The 15861-nt window shown below is 38.0% G+C and overlaps 1 protein-coding gene across 1 annotated transcript; it reads left to right on the forward strand.

Moving 5' to 3' along the window:
• The first annotated feature begins 788 nt into the window (after positions 1-788).
• Positions 789-15644, forward strand: CCT2 (chaperonin containing TCP1 subunit 2). Its single transcript, XM_020786021.3, has 16 exons — positions 789-1004; positions 2652-2726; positions 2854-2919; positions 3011-3122; positions 3646-3722; positions 4252-4364; positions 4603-4805; positions 5871-5971; positions 6061-6188; positions 8918-9021; positions 10440-10559; positions 11258-11386; positions 11872-11975; positions 14124-14223; positions 14933-15074; positions 15381-15644. The coding sequence occupies exons 1-16, from the start codon at positions 804-806 to the stop codon at positions 15409-15411; spliced, it is 1806 nt and encodes a 601-aa protein (XP_020641680.2). The 5' UTR covers positions 789-803; the 3' UTR covers positions 15412-15644.
• Positions 15645-15861: the final 217 nt, after the last annotated feature.

Raw genomic sequence — 15861 nt, forward strand, 5'->3', positions numbered from 1 at the left:
TGTGCATCTTCCACATTTTGCTTTACGGGTTACAGTTCTGAAGGTCGACGCGGGAAAGTAGAGTCGTAAATCCTGGAATTAGTAGATCTGCAGCAGCCGCAATTTTCGCGGTTTTTATTCTCTAGACGAGTTCTGTGAAATGCGAACTCACTTTGCACGGAGTGAAAAAAAGACGCAACTGATGTCTCCCTTTGAGAAACAGGTCATGACATCCCCCGCCTGCCGATCTTTCCTTTTCGCTTCGCCTATCTGAAGCCGAAAGAACTACTTTGTTCTTGAGAATCCGATTGCCTCCTGATTTTAGCCACATTTGAGAAACCCTCCCAAATAGTTATGATTGAGTCGTCTGAGATTAGTACAGTATATTGATACGAAGTGTCACAGTCTCTTCTGACTCTTAGGAGATTTCGACCTACCTGAGATGTGCAAGTTTACTACTGCCACCCCAACCTCTGATTTCAACCTGAGCCCTACTCCGGCACTCTCGAGTGCACCCCACGTGGGAGATGCACATTCGGTCGAACAGGCAAACACCGTGCTCGATAGTAATTCTCCCTGAGTCTGGTACGAACTCCTGGCTTTCGAATACAACTCTGTGCGTGTTGGGACTCCTGTGAACGCAAAGTACACGCGGGAATGTCTCCGAGAAAAGAGCGGCCTGCACAGCGATACGTCAGCATTTAATTCACCTACGGACAGTGCGGCCACAAACACAGTGTGTCTGTGCACAGTAAAGTCACAGGTTCGGGGTTCCTGGAAATCCCGCACCATAGACCCTCTCTGTCTGACTGGGTTCTAAGGAAATGGAAGAAGAACTATGCCTCCCGGCATGCAACGGTCCTGACCCTCGGCATCCTTTCCTTTCCGCTAGCGGGAGTGACGTCATTTCCGCCGCTCGTTGGCTCGGCTTTGCGCGTGGTTCGAGGGACGTTCGCTGGGCTGAGCTTCGGGCACGCGGCGCCGGGAACCGTTGGAGCAGCGGCCTTGCCAGCGTCGTCGCCATGGTGAGTCCTGTGGAAGCCTCTCCGTCCCCTTTCGCTGGGAGGAGGGGAGGCAAAAAAAAAGGCAGCCTTGCCCGCTCCTTCATAGAAGGTTCCAGACGCCCTCGAAGGGTTTGTCGGAGGCGACGGCGGCTGGGCCCTTCTGACGAGCTCAGAAACGTGCTAGGAAGACGCCCTGCTCCCTCCACCGCCAAGCCAGGCTTCTCAAAAAAACGTCCATGGGGTTCGGGGCTGCCCCGGTGTAGTCTTCCTCCAGCGGAAGCCAGGGCCTTTTTCTCTCTCCCTCCCCCCCCCCCACGCCGCCTCTTCGCCCTCATTTTGTTTCTGTAAAAAGGAACAGCGCGGCGACCGCCGTGCCTTGTTCGTGGAGGGCGTGCCGGGAGCTGGAGGCTGTTCTCCTGCTGTCTCGTCATTCCTCTTGCGCCCCGTTAGGGTTGGAAAGGCCGGCCCTCTTTCGCCTGGGGATGGCACTCGAGACAAAGGCAGCGGGCTGCAGCTCTTCAAACATCATCTTCTTTTCCTACCTCGTCTCCCTCTTTTGTGTAGATTTTCACTGCGATACATGCTAGAGGCCAAGAATCGCCTTAATATTAGCGTTGCTTAAAGCTTTGCTGAAAGTTTTCCTAGTAAACAGCAGGATAGAAATGCTTTAAGTAGTAAATACGACATGTATGGGACCCTGTTACATCTAGTTTTCAGAAGCCGACACACTTTTGTATCAAATGAGATGTGTCACTCAGGTTGGTGGAGGAGAAATGAGCCTCATTGCATTGAAGTATCGTGTATTTAACTGTTCTGTAAGGTGATCAAAGAACTGTAATAGTTCCTTCAGGAAAATATTTGTGAAGATTCTCAGTCATCCACCTACCTGTTAATTACCCATGACAGTGGGTGGACAAGAGCTGCAGAAGTGAGATTTTCACTCACTCCTCCGCCCCAATCCTTTGTCCATCTAAGGAGCCGATTCAGACCAGGGGGAAGTGAAACCAAGGTGGAGGATATACAGTATTAGGGGTCTCCTACCCACCGTCCTCAGATTGAAGAAGCTACTTGGATGAGCAGCAAAGCGTTTTAACCTGGTAAAGAAGTCCAGTTGCCAGGACTCCCAGATTCTTCAGGAAAAAAATAATTCAGGTTATGGTCTACTAGGACATGTACCATGAATGAGCCAGAAATAATGTGGTATTCACAGTAATTGAATAGAAAGCGATTGGTGGAATTAAATGTCATTTTTCTGTGTATGAAAAATCCTATAGGTGAGAACATGTTTTTTCAATCCATTGCCTCAGATTCAACCTAGTAAGTTTGATTAACATTTTAAGATATATTCTTTTTAAATTAAAAGGTTACATGGCATAAAGTTAGTGCAGTAATAATATTGTACAACTTTTTAGATGGATTCCAGTAGGAGCATTCCACTGATGACATTGTTCCTATCTCCTGCCTCTCTTACCCCTTGAACCCTGAAAACCTGCTGCAAGGATGCTTAGATAACATGCCAGAGCATATTTTGAAGCAGTGGAGGACTGCAAGGAAAAGAAAGCCTATCATGCTAGGAGATGGTTCCTCTTATGTGGGATTTTGATCATAGTTATTTTGTAAAATTCTGACAGGTGTTGTTTTTTTCTGTGTCATGTTTTCATAATATAGGCGTCCATGTCACTAGCACCTGTGAACATTTTTAAGGCTGGGGCTGATGAAGAAAGAGCAGAGACAGCTCGTTTGGTAAGTCTGATGTTCTTTGTGTTGTATGGAACTACAGTTAGACCTAAAGTATTTAATTTTTATAAATAAAAGCTTGAACCTGTTGTGGCTCCACACATGCCTGTATTTTCCCTTTGTATTATTCTAGTCATCTTTCATTGGAGCTATTGCCATTGGAGACCTAGTCAAAAGCACTTTGGGCCCAAAAGGCATGGTAAGATATTTGCAAAATGCTGAGATATATTGGCTTTCTCAGTGTTGTCATTTGAGTCAAGTATTTAACATTACCAAGTGTGCATCTTCAGGACAAGATTCTTCTGAGTACTGGAAGAGAAGGCACAGTAACAGTGACCAATGATGGGGCAACAATCCTAAAAGCTATTGGAGTTGACAACCCTGCAGCCAAGATCTTGGTTGGTACGTTTGACTGAACACCTTATTGGCATAGGTTGTTACCAATGTTCTCAGTCTACACCATGCAGCTGTGCATCACTGCATGGGGGGCACAACTGAGCCATTTGTTTTTGATTGCATCCAGAACCCCATGCACACAAGGTTGGCCCAGCAATCTACAAAATTAGAGGGAACATTGGTTGTTACATTGAGTAACGTACACTACTGTTGACTTGCTGTGGAGAAAAGTATATTGTTGACGAACAGCATCGTCAGTCCGACAGTATCACTGTCACCATGCTTGTTGTGTGCCCCACAGTACTGAAAATGATGTACCAAGAAACTATACATGTATATTTTGTGGTCTTAACATTTTTGTAATTTTGCTTTTGATTGTCATAGTTACGGACACTTAGAGAGTCATTAACACACAGCCTTGCTTATAGTGTAATTGTCATTATTTCATAGTCTGCAGATAATAAAATTAAAGAAGACCATATCCAACAAATGTGAGGTATCAATAATGTGGTAACATTTTTTGTTACAGATATGTCAAAGGTTCAAGATGATGAAGTTGGTGATGGAACTACTTCAGTAACAGTCTTGGCAGCTGAATTGCTAAGAGTAATACAGTGTTGCTTTACTATATCTTTACATTCATTTTTCATTTGTATAAAAATAATATACTGAAATGATAAGGTAGTATTTTTAAAGTGGAGATTTTGGGAAGTAATTTATTAATTCTTCATAGTTGTTTGATTTTATTTTTACTGTATTTGAGAAATCCATACATTTCTTTTTTTTCTTAGGGCGATTTAAAGTATGTACTGCATGGCATGAAAAAATTGATATCACTGAATTAAAAACAATTATGTTTTAGTGAAAATATAAATTAATATAAAATACGTTCCATACATTTTTCATGTCATTTAAATTAAGGAAACTAGATAACGTATTTATTTAGAGCTAAAGACATCAGTAAGGAACTATTGAATGCTTAATTTTGTAAGGAAGTTTCCTGTTGAAATTATTAAAGCTAGAATATATCATCAGCCATTAAAAAAACAGTATGTGCTAGGTGAAATACAAACTTGAAGGTATTATTTCATGGAACTTGCAGTAAAGAAAACTACTATTTGTCTTAAAAAAATAGGAGGCAGAACTATTGATTGCGAGAAAGATCCACCCCCAGACCATTATTGCAGGATGGAGAGAAGCCACAAAAGCAGCCAGAGAAGCCCTGGTGAAATCTGCTGTTGATCATGGGTCAGTTCATGTCATAGACAATAAGTATTTGTCTCTCAAACTTTTTTGTCAAATATAGTGTTGCTAAGAACAGATTATTCAGTAAAAGCAAGTGATATTTGGCATGAGTAGCATAGAACAGTGGGACATCAAGTATTCTGCTGGTACATTCAGAACTTGATGTCTGGCTCTGAATTAGAACAGTGTTGTTACAGACGGATTCAGATTGTATGTTAAGTTCATTTTTTCTGTTTTGCAGTGGAAATGAAGAAAAGTTTCATAAAGATTTGATGAATATTGCAGAAACAACCCTTTCTTCAAAACTGCTTACTCATCATAAAGAGCACTTTGCAAAACTTGCAGTGGATGCTGTCCTTAGGTTGAAAGGATCTGGTAACCTGGAAGCTATTCATGTCATCAAGAAGCTAGGAGGAAGTCTAGTAGACTCTTATTTGGATGAAGGTATTTTGATTTATAGTGATCATTTCAGGGAAAAGTGAAAAAAAGTGTAAAGACAAAAAGTGACAATATTTTTCTTTGCATTGCTAACATTTACAAGCCAGCTATATCATAATGTTATGTATTCAAAAAAGACATAACATTATATCTTATTTTGTATATGAGGAAGCTGTCCTGCATGGTTGTATTCCACAGGATTATCTCTGCAAGCTCAATATATGGGCCATTCTGACAAACATGTTTATGCACTTCAGGAGTCATTCCATAATACCTTGTGTGAATTAAAGGTAGTTTTAGATAATCTACAGTTCAAAATCTTAAAACATGGTTTCTTCTATTGATACATTACTTTGCTGTGTATCAATGTACAGGCTAATGTTTCACATTCTGGAAAGAATAATACCCATATAGTATATGTGTTCTATTCTTTAGGATTGTCAATTTCTGTAACTGAGCTAGAGTGCTTGCTTAGTGAAGTGACCATTCAAGTAACCCTGTCCCCCAAATTTTGCTGATTTGCCCTTTTCCGCCCTATTGTGAAAGTTGTGCCCAGAGTGCCAAAGTCAATATCCATTTTTCTATCACATATTTGTTACTTGACTCTGATACAAGTACTGTATTCTTTACTCTTTAAAGATACATTTTCCATTCTGTCATTGGAAAGCATTTTGTAATGGGGAATGAAGGCAGAGCAATCCTATTGCTAAGTAGGAGAATTTCAACACATGGAAGGTTTTAGTGGTCTTCTGCCAATATTCCAGATGCAAGGATAAGCAGTGCTTGCAGGTTCTTTTATTCCTTGTCTGAACCCATTGCAGAGAACCAAGAGGGTTTTTGGTATTGTGTCTCCAGAGCCTCTGGGTTATGTTTCTGTCCCTGGTCTGCCTCCTCATTATCTCTTGCATTCTTGGAGCTCTGGAATCAAGGAGTAAAAAAAAAATTTACGTATAATATTTGAGCAATTGCCAAAAAAAGAGGATTACAATTTTTTAAATTACTGTATTAGAGAAGTCTTATCCTTTTAATGTTTTTGCTACAACCAAGTCTGGCTGTTGTCATTCATTTCAGGTTTTCTGTTGGATAAAAAAATTGGAGTCAACCAACCAAAAAGAATTGAAAATGCCAAGATACTTATTGCAAATACTGCAATGGATACTGATAAAATCAAGGTTAGTGATCTTGTGTACTGCAAGTTCTTTGGTATAGGTAGAGTTCAATATTTTTAAAGTAATATTAGTATCTTTATAATTTTATCTAGATATTTGGTTCTCGTGTGAGAGTTGATTCCACAGCAAAGGTAGCAGAAATAGAACAAGCAGAAAAAGAGAAAATGAAGGAGAAGGTTGAACGCATTCTAAAGCATGGAATAAATTGTTTTATCAACAGGTATGCATGTTTTATTACAAAGCAGTTGGTATGTGTGTGTTTGGAACCGTTTCAACGCTTCTGTCTCTGTTACGTAATTTTTAAGAATTATGCTTTTATTTATTTGCTTGAGTCAGGCTAGTGAATGCCTTCAGGTTTTATGTATTTCATTTTCTTATTTGGTTCCTTTTCTGCATTATATTCTGTAATATTATTGAAGCTTGGTTTTTATTGCTGAATATGCCACCACTCAATGTTCAAACATGCACATCTTATTTAATTTCATTGAAAGACTAATTATTGCACGTTCTAACTGGTACTTGAAATACATACTCTTCAATTTAGTTTATCCTGCCAGTACCTGTTAGGGATCATTCTTTCTTGTTAACATGAAAGAGAAAACACAGAAGCTCTTTTTTGTTTACATGGTTTTTGCTCAATTTCTAAAAAAGAGCGTTTTAGAAATGAATACTTTGATTTAACAAAAGAAGAGTACCTGCTTTTTTTTCATGTTTTTGGTCCTCTTTTTTTTAAAAAACCTTTCTTTCATCCTTTGTCTGTCAAACTGCCCAGGTAATTTTTCAGCCAGTTAGTATCATGAGGCCTGTCAGCAGCCGATCAGACCATCCAAAGGGAGCAGGAAATTTTGGATCAGTAGGATTGGCTGGAGCCAAGTGGGAATGTTATTTGCTTCGGGTGTTCTTTGTTCATGGGAGCTGTGTGCTGTTGAGCTCCTGCCTGTTGGAGCTCTACATTTTGTGTTGCTTATGCTGGCTGCTAGCTTGTGCCTCTGTCTTCGATTTTTTTTCGCCTTTCCCCACTGTATCCTTTTGGGGAATTCCCACCTTAACCCCATTTATTTGGATTATTTTTGGTGCTGTTGCCAGATAGCCCCTTGCTTTCCTTTGCCGCCATAAGTTAAATAAATAAATAACTCTTTGGATTCTGCTCTGATTTCTGTGGGGATTCCACTCACTTTCTTAGTTTTCTTAAAACCCTTCTATGATTAGTTTGGTGCTCCTGGTCTGCCTGTAGGACTCAGAAGAGAAGACATTCAAGTGATGAGGGGAGAGAAATCTCCCTGCATTCTAGTAGTTTTGTTTGGTGGTGATGCTTGAATGGGATGTTTTGGCATTTATTTGTTTTCTTTTTAGGAGGGATGCTATTTTTTTAAGGCTGTTTTTTCTTTTGCATCTGGGTGGTTTCCCTGTTCGTTTGTTTTTAATACTGTTTGGTTAATTTACAGTCTATTTATTATGTTAAAGATGTGTACAGTATTTTGGTGGGGATTGTTTTGGTTGCCTTCGTGTGGACAAGTGTGAGCCAAAGAGCCTTAAGTTGCTGTGTCAAAGCTAAGATGCTACTGGGTTTGTGTGGATTTTACAAAGGTGTGATGATGATTTTTCTTTTTTATCTCCTATTGCCTGCTTTTGTAGTAGATTGATTCTATGTTGCCTGCCTTTCCCCCTGGTTTTTTGGAGTAATTGTTAAGGGTCTTTTAGCACTTTTGGACTCCAGGCACCAGAATACACGAATGGATAAAACACAAAATAAAATGACCCAAAATAAGTTGTCTCTTTCATAGACCGGTACACAAAAATGATGAAACAAAACAGGAATTTGTTTTGAAACAAAACAAAAGCAGTTTTCATTGTGCACATCCCTGATACCTGTTAGTTATGATGGTAGTACAGAACCTCCAGCATTCATATAGGAATATCTCCATACCAGCTGCTGAGAAATAAGAGAGGAATGTTGGTTTCTTTGTTGTGCCCTTCTTTTGGATATCCCAGAGACATCTAGCTGGACAGTGTGAAAAGCAAAATGGTGGTCTAAATCAGGGCAAGCATGGTGTCATCTGCAGGTTGTATGTGTCCAAGCTATTTTGTAGCTTACATTCCTTCACAGGTTGGTTTATTTATTTAGAATAATTATTATAGGTCTCTATATCTTATGATCTTGTCACTATATCTTGTGATCTCGGGGTTAAGTGCAGCAAGAAAAAAATTTTATTCCCCCCCCCCCCCCGGTTTCTCGTGAATGAAACGGTGAATTGCAATTCCTAGAAGCCTCCAGGAACAGTAGTTCACTTCTTCAGCAGTTACAGATCTGCTTTTCATGCCAAATGCCAATTTTTCAAAAGTGGAAGTAAACTTCTACTTTTTTAAAAATTAAGTATTTTAGTCCATCTGCCTGCAGGGGAGCAAATTGACCCCTAGGCTCATCAAGGTCACCCATCCTTGATATATCCTTTAGCCGCCTAGAGTGGTCATTTTGACCAGATAGGCGGGGTACAAATAGAATAAATAAATAAATATAAATGAATAACAACTTGGCACTCTATTGGTAATGCAGATGCTTTGAATTACAATTCACATAATCCCTGACCACTAGCCAAAACACATGGATCATATTGGATTGCCTGCTTTGGGACTCAGTGTAGAATTGGACTCATCCAGTAGTACTGACTGTTCAGGTGTGTCAGGGAACAGTTTGGAATGCACTCCACTGAAATTCCAACATTTTGCCATGTTGAAGGTTCTTGTGATGATAGCTGAGTGAATGTTCAGACATCTATAGTGTTTTATGATGCATGGGATTTTTGCTTTATTTTTATTTTACTAATGTATTGTTTCATGCAGCCTTGGTATGTCTTGAATAATAAAATTAGTTTGAGAGACAAGTGTAACATTTGCATTTTAAGATGTACTGGTTTTGTACCACATTATTATAAAAACATTTTATTGCAGGCAATTGATCTATAACTACCCAGAGCAGATGTTTGCTGCTGCTGGTGTTATGGCTATTGAACATGCAGATTTTGCTGGAGTTGAACGGCTGGCTCTTGTAACAGGTACAGTGGAAAACAATTTAATTTAGAATTGGAGATTGTAATTTGCAGCTTGCTTTGAACTAGCAGGGAGAAAATGAAATATCTTTCAAGGAATGTAAGACATACATTCAGACGTATAAAAAATTGAGTTCTCCAAATTGTAATATTGAGTGGTTTTTTTATTTTGAATGTTCTGATGCAGATTAGTATGACATTTGGAAGACACCAGTTTGAATTTAGATAGCCACAGGCAGAGATCTTGTGCAGTAAGCTTTCTTGCATTTTTCTGCTGCAGTTTTGTATACTCTCGCCCAATTCCATTCTTGAAGGTTAGGAACCCCACGTTTTCTAAATAGTTTTTATCCTAGAGCTATAATTGCACTTAATAATGACCTTAAAGACCACCAGTAGTGAATAATTAGTTGGACTGTGTTACTTGGCCTGAGGTGTAGATGTTTGTATTTTTAGTGGGGGACTTCTAGTGGGTGGGTAGTGTTTGGGGAATGTTATGTGTGTGCATGTGTCTGGTCTCTGGGTGTCTGTGAATTTCGTTGTATGGGTATACTGTGTATATACTTACAATGACAATAAATTATTATTATTATTATTATTATTATTATTATTATTATTATTATTATTATTATTATTATTATTATTATTATTATTATTATTATTATTATTATTATTATTATTATTATTATTATTATTATAGTTGAGAAATAATGGAAATTGCCATGTGAGCACAAGATTCTTATGAAGGAGTCTCTGGATCTGATTTTTACTGGTTTTATATTTTGTTACACCATGGCTGAAATCCTGTTCATAGCATAAGCCAAGTTGTAACTTTCAGTCTGTTTCACAAGATCTGCTTCAGTTCTTTTTTGGGTGGCAGGAGAACATATGCACACATGCCAAGCCTGGGTGCATAAATGCGCCAGAGCATTGTAGCAATGACACTCCTGATTTCAGGAAGAAATGGACCAAATCTTATGATTTGGCTTATGCTATGAACAGGGTTTCAGTCCACTTCTCACCCATTTCTTGTTGAACTTCATAGTTTCCAGGTATTTTGAAGCTTGTTTTTCAGGCTTATGTGAAACTAGTATGTGGCTATCATAAAGACCCATGTGCTTTCTTTTCTCAATTTCAGAATTGGCTACCAGAATTGTTCTACTTTTTTTACTGTTATCAGTAGAAAATGTCTTCATAATATAAAATGGGAAGTTAAAAGTAGGCTACTGATACTACAATAATAGCTTCATAAAGCTTGTTTTGAAACCAAGAGAACTAGAAATCAGTCTTACAGATGTTTCCGTTTATACTTCATTTTGTAGTAGAATTATGTTGCATTTTTGTCATCTTTTCGGTCCTGCTTAGAAATTATAAGAATGATTTAATGGTGATTTTAAAAAAAGCTTAACATGAATTTGTATTCTCAGGTGGTGAAATTGCTTCAACTTTTGATCATCCAGAGTTAGTGAAGCTAGGAAGCTGCAAGCTGATTGAAGAAGTAATGATTGGTGAAGATAAACTTATTCATTTCTCTGGAGTTGCTATGGGTAGGTTTTGCTGTATTAGATAGAGTGATATTATACTCCAGTTATTCTGGGGCAGATATAACCCAATATCAAGCAGTAGACTAATATAATCCCTTAAGGAGCCCTGAACTCTTGGCTCAGAGTGAGTATTCTCTGCAAAGCTTCTGCCCAGGAGGGTACATGGGTGCTGTGTTGTGAGGTTTTCCTTTCCTTGTTTTGTGTGTTGGATCTCAGAAATACGAAGACTGAGGAAATACGAAGCATGAACCCTTGTCTGTAGAAATACTGAACATCATTGCTGAACACACTATACAGCTGATGGACAGGAAGCACTGTGGCAATCTTCCCCATGCTATTCAGTGAGGTGTACTGGGGAGTCTCTAAGTTCAGATGTCTGTTTTTGAGTACTAGGCTTTCATGATATGTTTTTTCACCTCCCCTTCTCAATCCAGCATGCACAGAAATTCCCCCCAACTTATCATATGGAACAATTGTGGCCTTCCTGCTGCTCTGCAAGGAATGTGGGATATATGTGCTGACCATACAGTATATAATTTCAGACATTATTGATACAGTAGGGAATCCAGTTAGATGATGATCACACCAAGCATGTTGCAGTTGTCCTTGTGGATCCATTAGTAGAAGACTTGAGAGTTCTCCTTTGCAGTTGTAGATTTGATTGGAAGTATTTAATAACAATTTTTCTTCATCTTGTATAGGAGAGGCGTGCACTATAGTTTTGCGTGGAGCAACACAGCAAATCATTGATGAGGCAGAAAGATCTCTGCATGATGCTCTCTGTGTTCTTGCCCAGACTGTAAAAGATACAAGGACTGTGTATGGAGGTGGTGAGTATTTCTTTGTTTCTTCCTCCCTCCCTCCCTCTTCAGTTGTGTGTCAATTACAATATTTTTCCATGTATGATACTTTTCTCTAAAATATTTAGATTAAAAATTCAGGGTCGTCTTATACACAGGAGGGGAGGGATGAAAGCCCTTTTATCCCTGCTTTCCCTCTCCACTTTTTGCGAAGAAGTGGAGGGGGAAAGCAGGAATTGTCAAAGAAGTTCATCAAAGCCATTCCTGCTTTCCCCCTCCACTTTCTTCTGAAGAAAGGAGGAAGAGGAAAGCAGGGATCAAAGGGCTTTGATCCCTCCCCCCTCCTTACTTCCATGTAGAAGACGTCCCTAAATTTTTAATCTAAATATAAAGCACTTTGATTCCTGCGTTCCCCCTCCACTTTCTTGCGAAGAAAGAAATTCTGGGTTAGAAAAAAAAGGGGGTCTTATACATGGAATAGGTTATCAGATTTCTGGGTTTTTCCTAACTTGCAGGCTGTTCAGAGATGCTAATGGCTAATGCTGTGATGGAGCTTGCAAAAAGGACACCAGGCAAAGAATCATTGGCAATGGAATCTTTTGCTAAGGCTTTGAGTACGGTAAGCTATCATTCACAGACCAGCAATAATCAGGAGAGGGGAGAATGGAATACATTTCTGAAGGCTTCATTTGATTGTTTTCCTTTCGCTGTTATTCTTTGGAAAGTGTGGGTATGAATCTAGGTTAACCATCTTACTGTAGTTTTTTCACTCTATTATCTTCATTTTGGCTGTATATGTCACACTCTTTTAAATACTGTTTAAAACATTATTTAAAACAGAAGATACGAATTAAACAACATCAGTATGAATTTTTCCATTATCTGTTTTCATATTTATTTATTTATTTATTTGATTTATACCCCGCCTATCTGGGCTACCTGTCCACTCTAGGCAGCTTTCAGTGTTTATCTGCTTTTCAAGAAGCAAATGATCAATAAACTAAATGATTTTGGTCATCTGCCTTTCAGCTTTTGTCATTTATTTAATATAATTTTTTATCACCAGGACCACTGAGAAAAATGCAAGAACTTGCAGTTGAATAAACAACATTATTAACGTTGGAAGATTTTTTTCTTTTTTGTACAGCAGTGAACACATTAGAATAAATTGAAATATAGCATACCTTCAGATTGGTTCCACCAATTAAAATGTCCCATTTACAGGTTAATCAACTAAAACTTTACTTGATACATTTACCATCAAAAAGTTGCAAATCTTTTTTTAAAAAACCATCATTTCCATTAATTGTTTACTCTTCTAATGTATTGTTTTGCATAAGCTTTCAGAGGGAATTTGATTTTCTTTCCACCATTACCACCTTGATATTAAATTGAGTGGTTTTTTTTTATTGTTGCAGCCTTCTCTGTTATCTGTTTTAAATCAGAGGAAAGCTCTGTGAGATGTCTCACAAAGCAAAGCAAAAGCAAAGTATGCTGCTATATACCGCCCCATAGTGCTTCAGGCACTCTCTGGGTGGTTTACAAGTTAATTATGCAGGCTACACATTGCCCCCCCCCCAGCAAGCTGGGTTGGGTGCTCATTTTACTCTCTGAAGGATAGAAGGCTGAGTCAACCTTGAGCCGGCTACTTGGGATTGAACCCCAGGTCGTGAGCACAGTTTTAGCTGCAGTACAGCAGTGTAACCACTGCACCACAAGGCTCTTCGTTTAGATAACATTTTACAAATGAGATAACATTCTACAAAAGTTTCCTAAATGTGACTAAAGTAAAACTGGTATATGCTATCCAGTAGTTGCTAAGTTTATATTAATGTATTTGTTTTATTTATTTTTGGTACTGTCTTGTATGGTGACTGCATTCCGATACATACTTAATTAGGCATAATTTCTATGAGATCAGTGGGACTCACTTGGTAAACATACATAGGATTATGCTAAAAATTATCATTTTGAAAGTTATTATTGTGTCTCTGAAATATGAAACTGCTGTAGACTTATGTATCCAGTACTGAAACATTCAGGATTTATACCTAGGATACACCAGTATGGAATGTGTATACCTTCTTTCTCGTGTTACAAAATTATCGTAACAGGATTTATACAGCATTATTGCAGAAATTGATATTTTGAGAAGAACTTCAACATACAGAGGTTTTGAGTAGGATAGTAGAGTGAGAGTTCAAAACAAATTGGGAGTCATTATCTTACCTATTTCAAACCATTAGAATAGCCTTTGCATTGGATGTACATAAAAAGTTGGAACAATCTGGGAATATCCTCTATTGTTTTTTTCCATCTCAACACTTTGAACACATATTAAGAGGACATGTCTTATAAATATTAAGAACATATACTGGTACTAGTTCATAGTGCAGCATCAAAATACAGTGGTTAAAATGCAAAATTTTAAATATATGGGTAGAACATACTTGACAGTTTTCTTAAATTTTTTTGTAGTTTCTTTTAAAAATGCTGATATGTTGCTATAAACTCTTATTTCCCCCAATAGTCTAATTGTTAATAATGGTACCCATTCCAATATTGGCATATGAAAAATTATGAGTACACTCTATAACAGAAAATTGTGCCAAACAAATTTATTAACAATTACTAGAAAAATTGTAGCAAATAGTATTTAGATGTGATGTACAGGGATTTACGTTTGTGTGTTTTTGCATATGTGCCTCAGTAGTTAATAGGTTTGTTCTATCAGACATTCTCTTAACAATCTGATTACTATTTTTAGCTCCCAACCATCATAGCTGACAATGCTGGCTATGATAGTGCAGATCTGGTGTCCCAGCTTCGAGCTGCACATATGGAAGGGAAAACTACATATGGACTTGGTAAGAGCAATTTGCTATGACTTACAAGCTTTTAAAAAAAACACAGTTCTGTATTGCTGTGGCCTGCTGCAGGGTTGATCAGGTCAGGTTCTGATTATAGATTTCTAGATGGTTTCCAGTAGATTGGCAAAGTTTTCTGACTCACAGTTTTAACAGTAGCAGCAACAAAAAGCTTCTCTCCACTGCCAAGAATAGGAAAATTGCTTAGGGGAAAACCACAAATGAGCTTTTGTGGGAAGGGATTGTGAGCTCTCCTACGGTACTGAAAACTGATTTGTAGGCTGAACATGCATTTTGAGGACACCTGTTTCTTTATTTTTAATGTATGTCCCATAAGCCTGCACTCTGCTCTTTCTTAGCTTAAGTATCATTACCTCTGTTGTGAAATACTTCTTTATAAGCTTAGAGTACAGTTGAGCAAAAGCAGTGAAAATTAAACAAAATCAATCCATTCAGCACTGGTATGAGCTGGAATTTCACAAAGAGTTCATTAAAAAGATCTAAAGATAAAGGAAAGGAAGCATGAGTGAGGTGAAGTGATTTGGATGCTTTTGCTTAGGTTACCCCTAGAATACACGGAGACCAAATAAATTCAAGCCTCATTCAATAAAGGCGAGAAAAAGCACAAAATGCCTCTGAAAATGTGATCCTTCTCATTACATTTTTAAACTCAGGATTTCATTTTTCTCCCCCACTTAACCATCTGAAGACATGAAGGAAGCCACCATTGCAGACATGGCAAGTCTGGGAGTAGTTGAAAGCTTTCAAGTGAAACGTCAAGTTTTGCTGAGTGCTGCTGAAGCTGCAGAAGTGATTCTCCGCGTTGATGACATTATTAAAGCTGCACCACGGTAAAAGAAAGCTTTTCTAGTTCTTGTGAGAGAAAGTTGAAACTTAGCCAGTTCTGAATCCAACATAACATCTTTCACTAGACAAACAATCGATTTTAAATATCTTGAAGGCAAATAATTGTTTTAAGTATTCGTGGAATTACATTTTGATTATACATTGTATGTTAATAGCTCATTATATGCAAGCACTTCTAGATTTAAGTCTTAAATTGTAGGCATTTAACTGGCTAATTAGTTATTTTGAGTGCTTGGTACTGTTTTACTTTCTGACATCCGCTGGTACTGATTTTTTACTTTGTCTTCCAGGAAACGAGTTCCAGACCGTCATCCATGCTGAGTATTGTGCAGTCAGTATGAATATATGGACCAGGATTTTGCAGAGTACTTGAGAAGTGTGTTTCTAACAGATAATGAAGTAAAGAATTGGCGTTATGTACCCCTAGTACATGGTTATTTTTTGGTTTAACTTAACTTGTTTTTCAAAGACCAGTTCATTTGCAGTTGTACAACTGTATTTCTCCATCATCCCCTTTGGCTTATTACTCTGTAATAAAAACTTCAAATACGTAATTATTTCATTTTCTTTAGTTAATGCTACTGGTGAAGTTGTCCTTTTTCTCAAGAAGTGTTTTGTAGTGTTAAGTGTCTAACATTGAGAGCAAAATCCAAAGAGCATGCACAAATAATTTTAGATGGCACAAGCTGCTGACATTTTAAAATGTTAATTTATGTATCCTTTTATATTAAATTTCATATTAAGAGAATACAAAGCAGTAAACATTTAACT

Source organism: Pogona vitticeps, chromosome 5, assembly GCF_051106095.1.
Source record: "Pogona vitticeps strain Pit_001003342236 chromosome 5, PviZW2.1, whole genome shotgun sequence".
NCBI lineage: Eukaryota > Metazoa > Chordata > Lepidosauria > Squamata > Agamidae > Pogona > Pogona vitticeps.

Coding starts and splice junctions, on each gene's coding strand:
- CCT2 (XM_020786021.3), top strand. CDS start 804: ATGGAAGAAGAACTATGCCTCCCGGCATGCAACGGTCCTGACCCTCGG. Junction 9,022..10,439: donor ACGGCTGGCTCTTGTAACAG/GTACAGTGGAAA, acceptor TTGTATTCTCAG/GTGGTGAAATTGCTTCAACT. Junction 15,075..15,380: donor ATTATTAAAGCTGCACCACG/GTAAAAGAAAGC, acceptor TTTGTCTTCCAG/GAAACGAGTTCCAGACCGTC.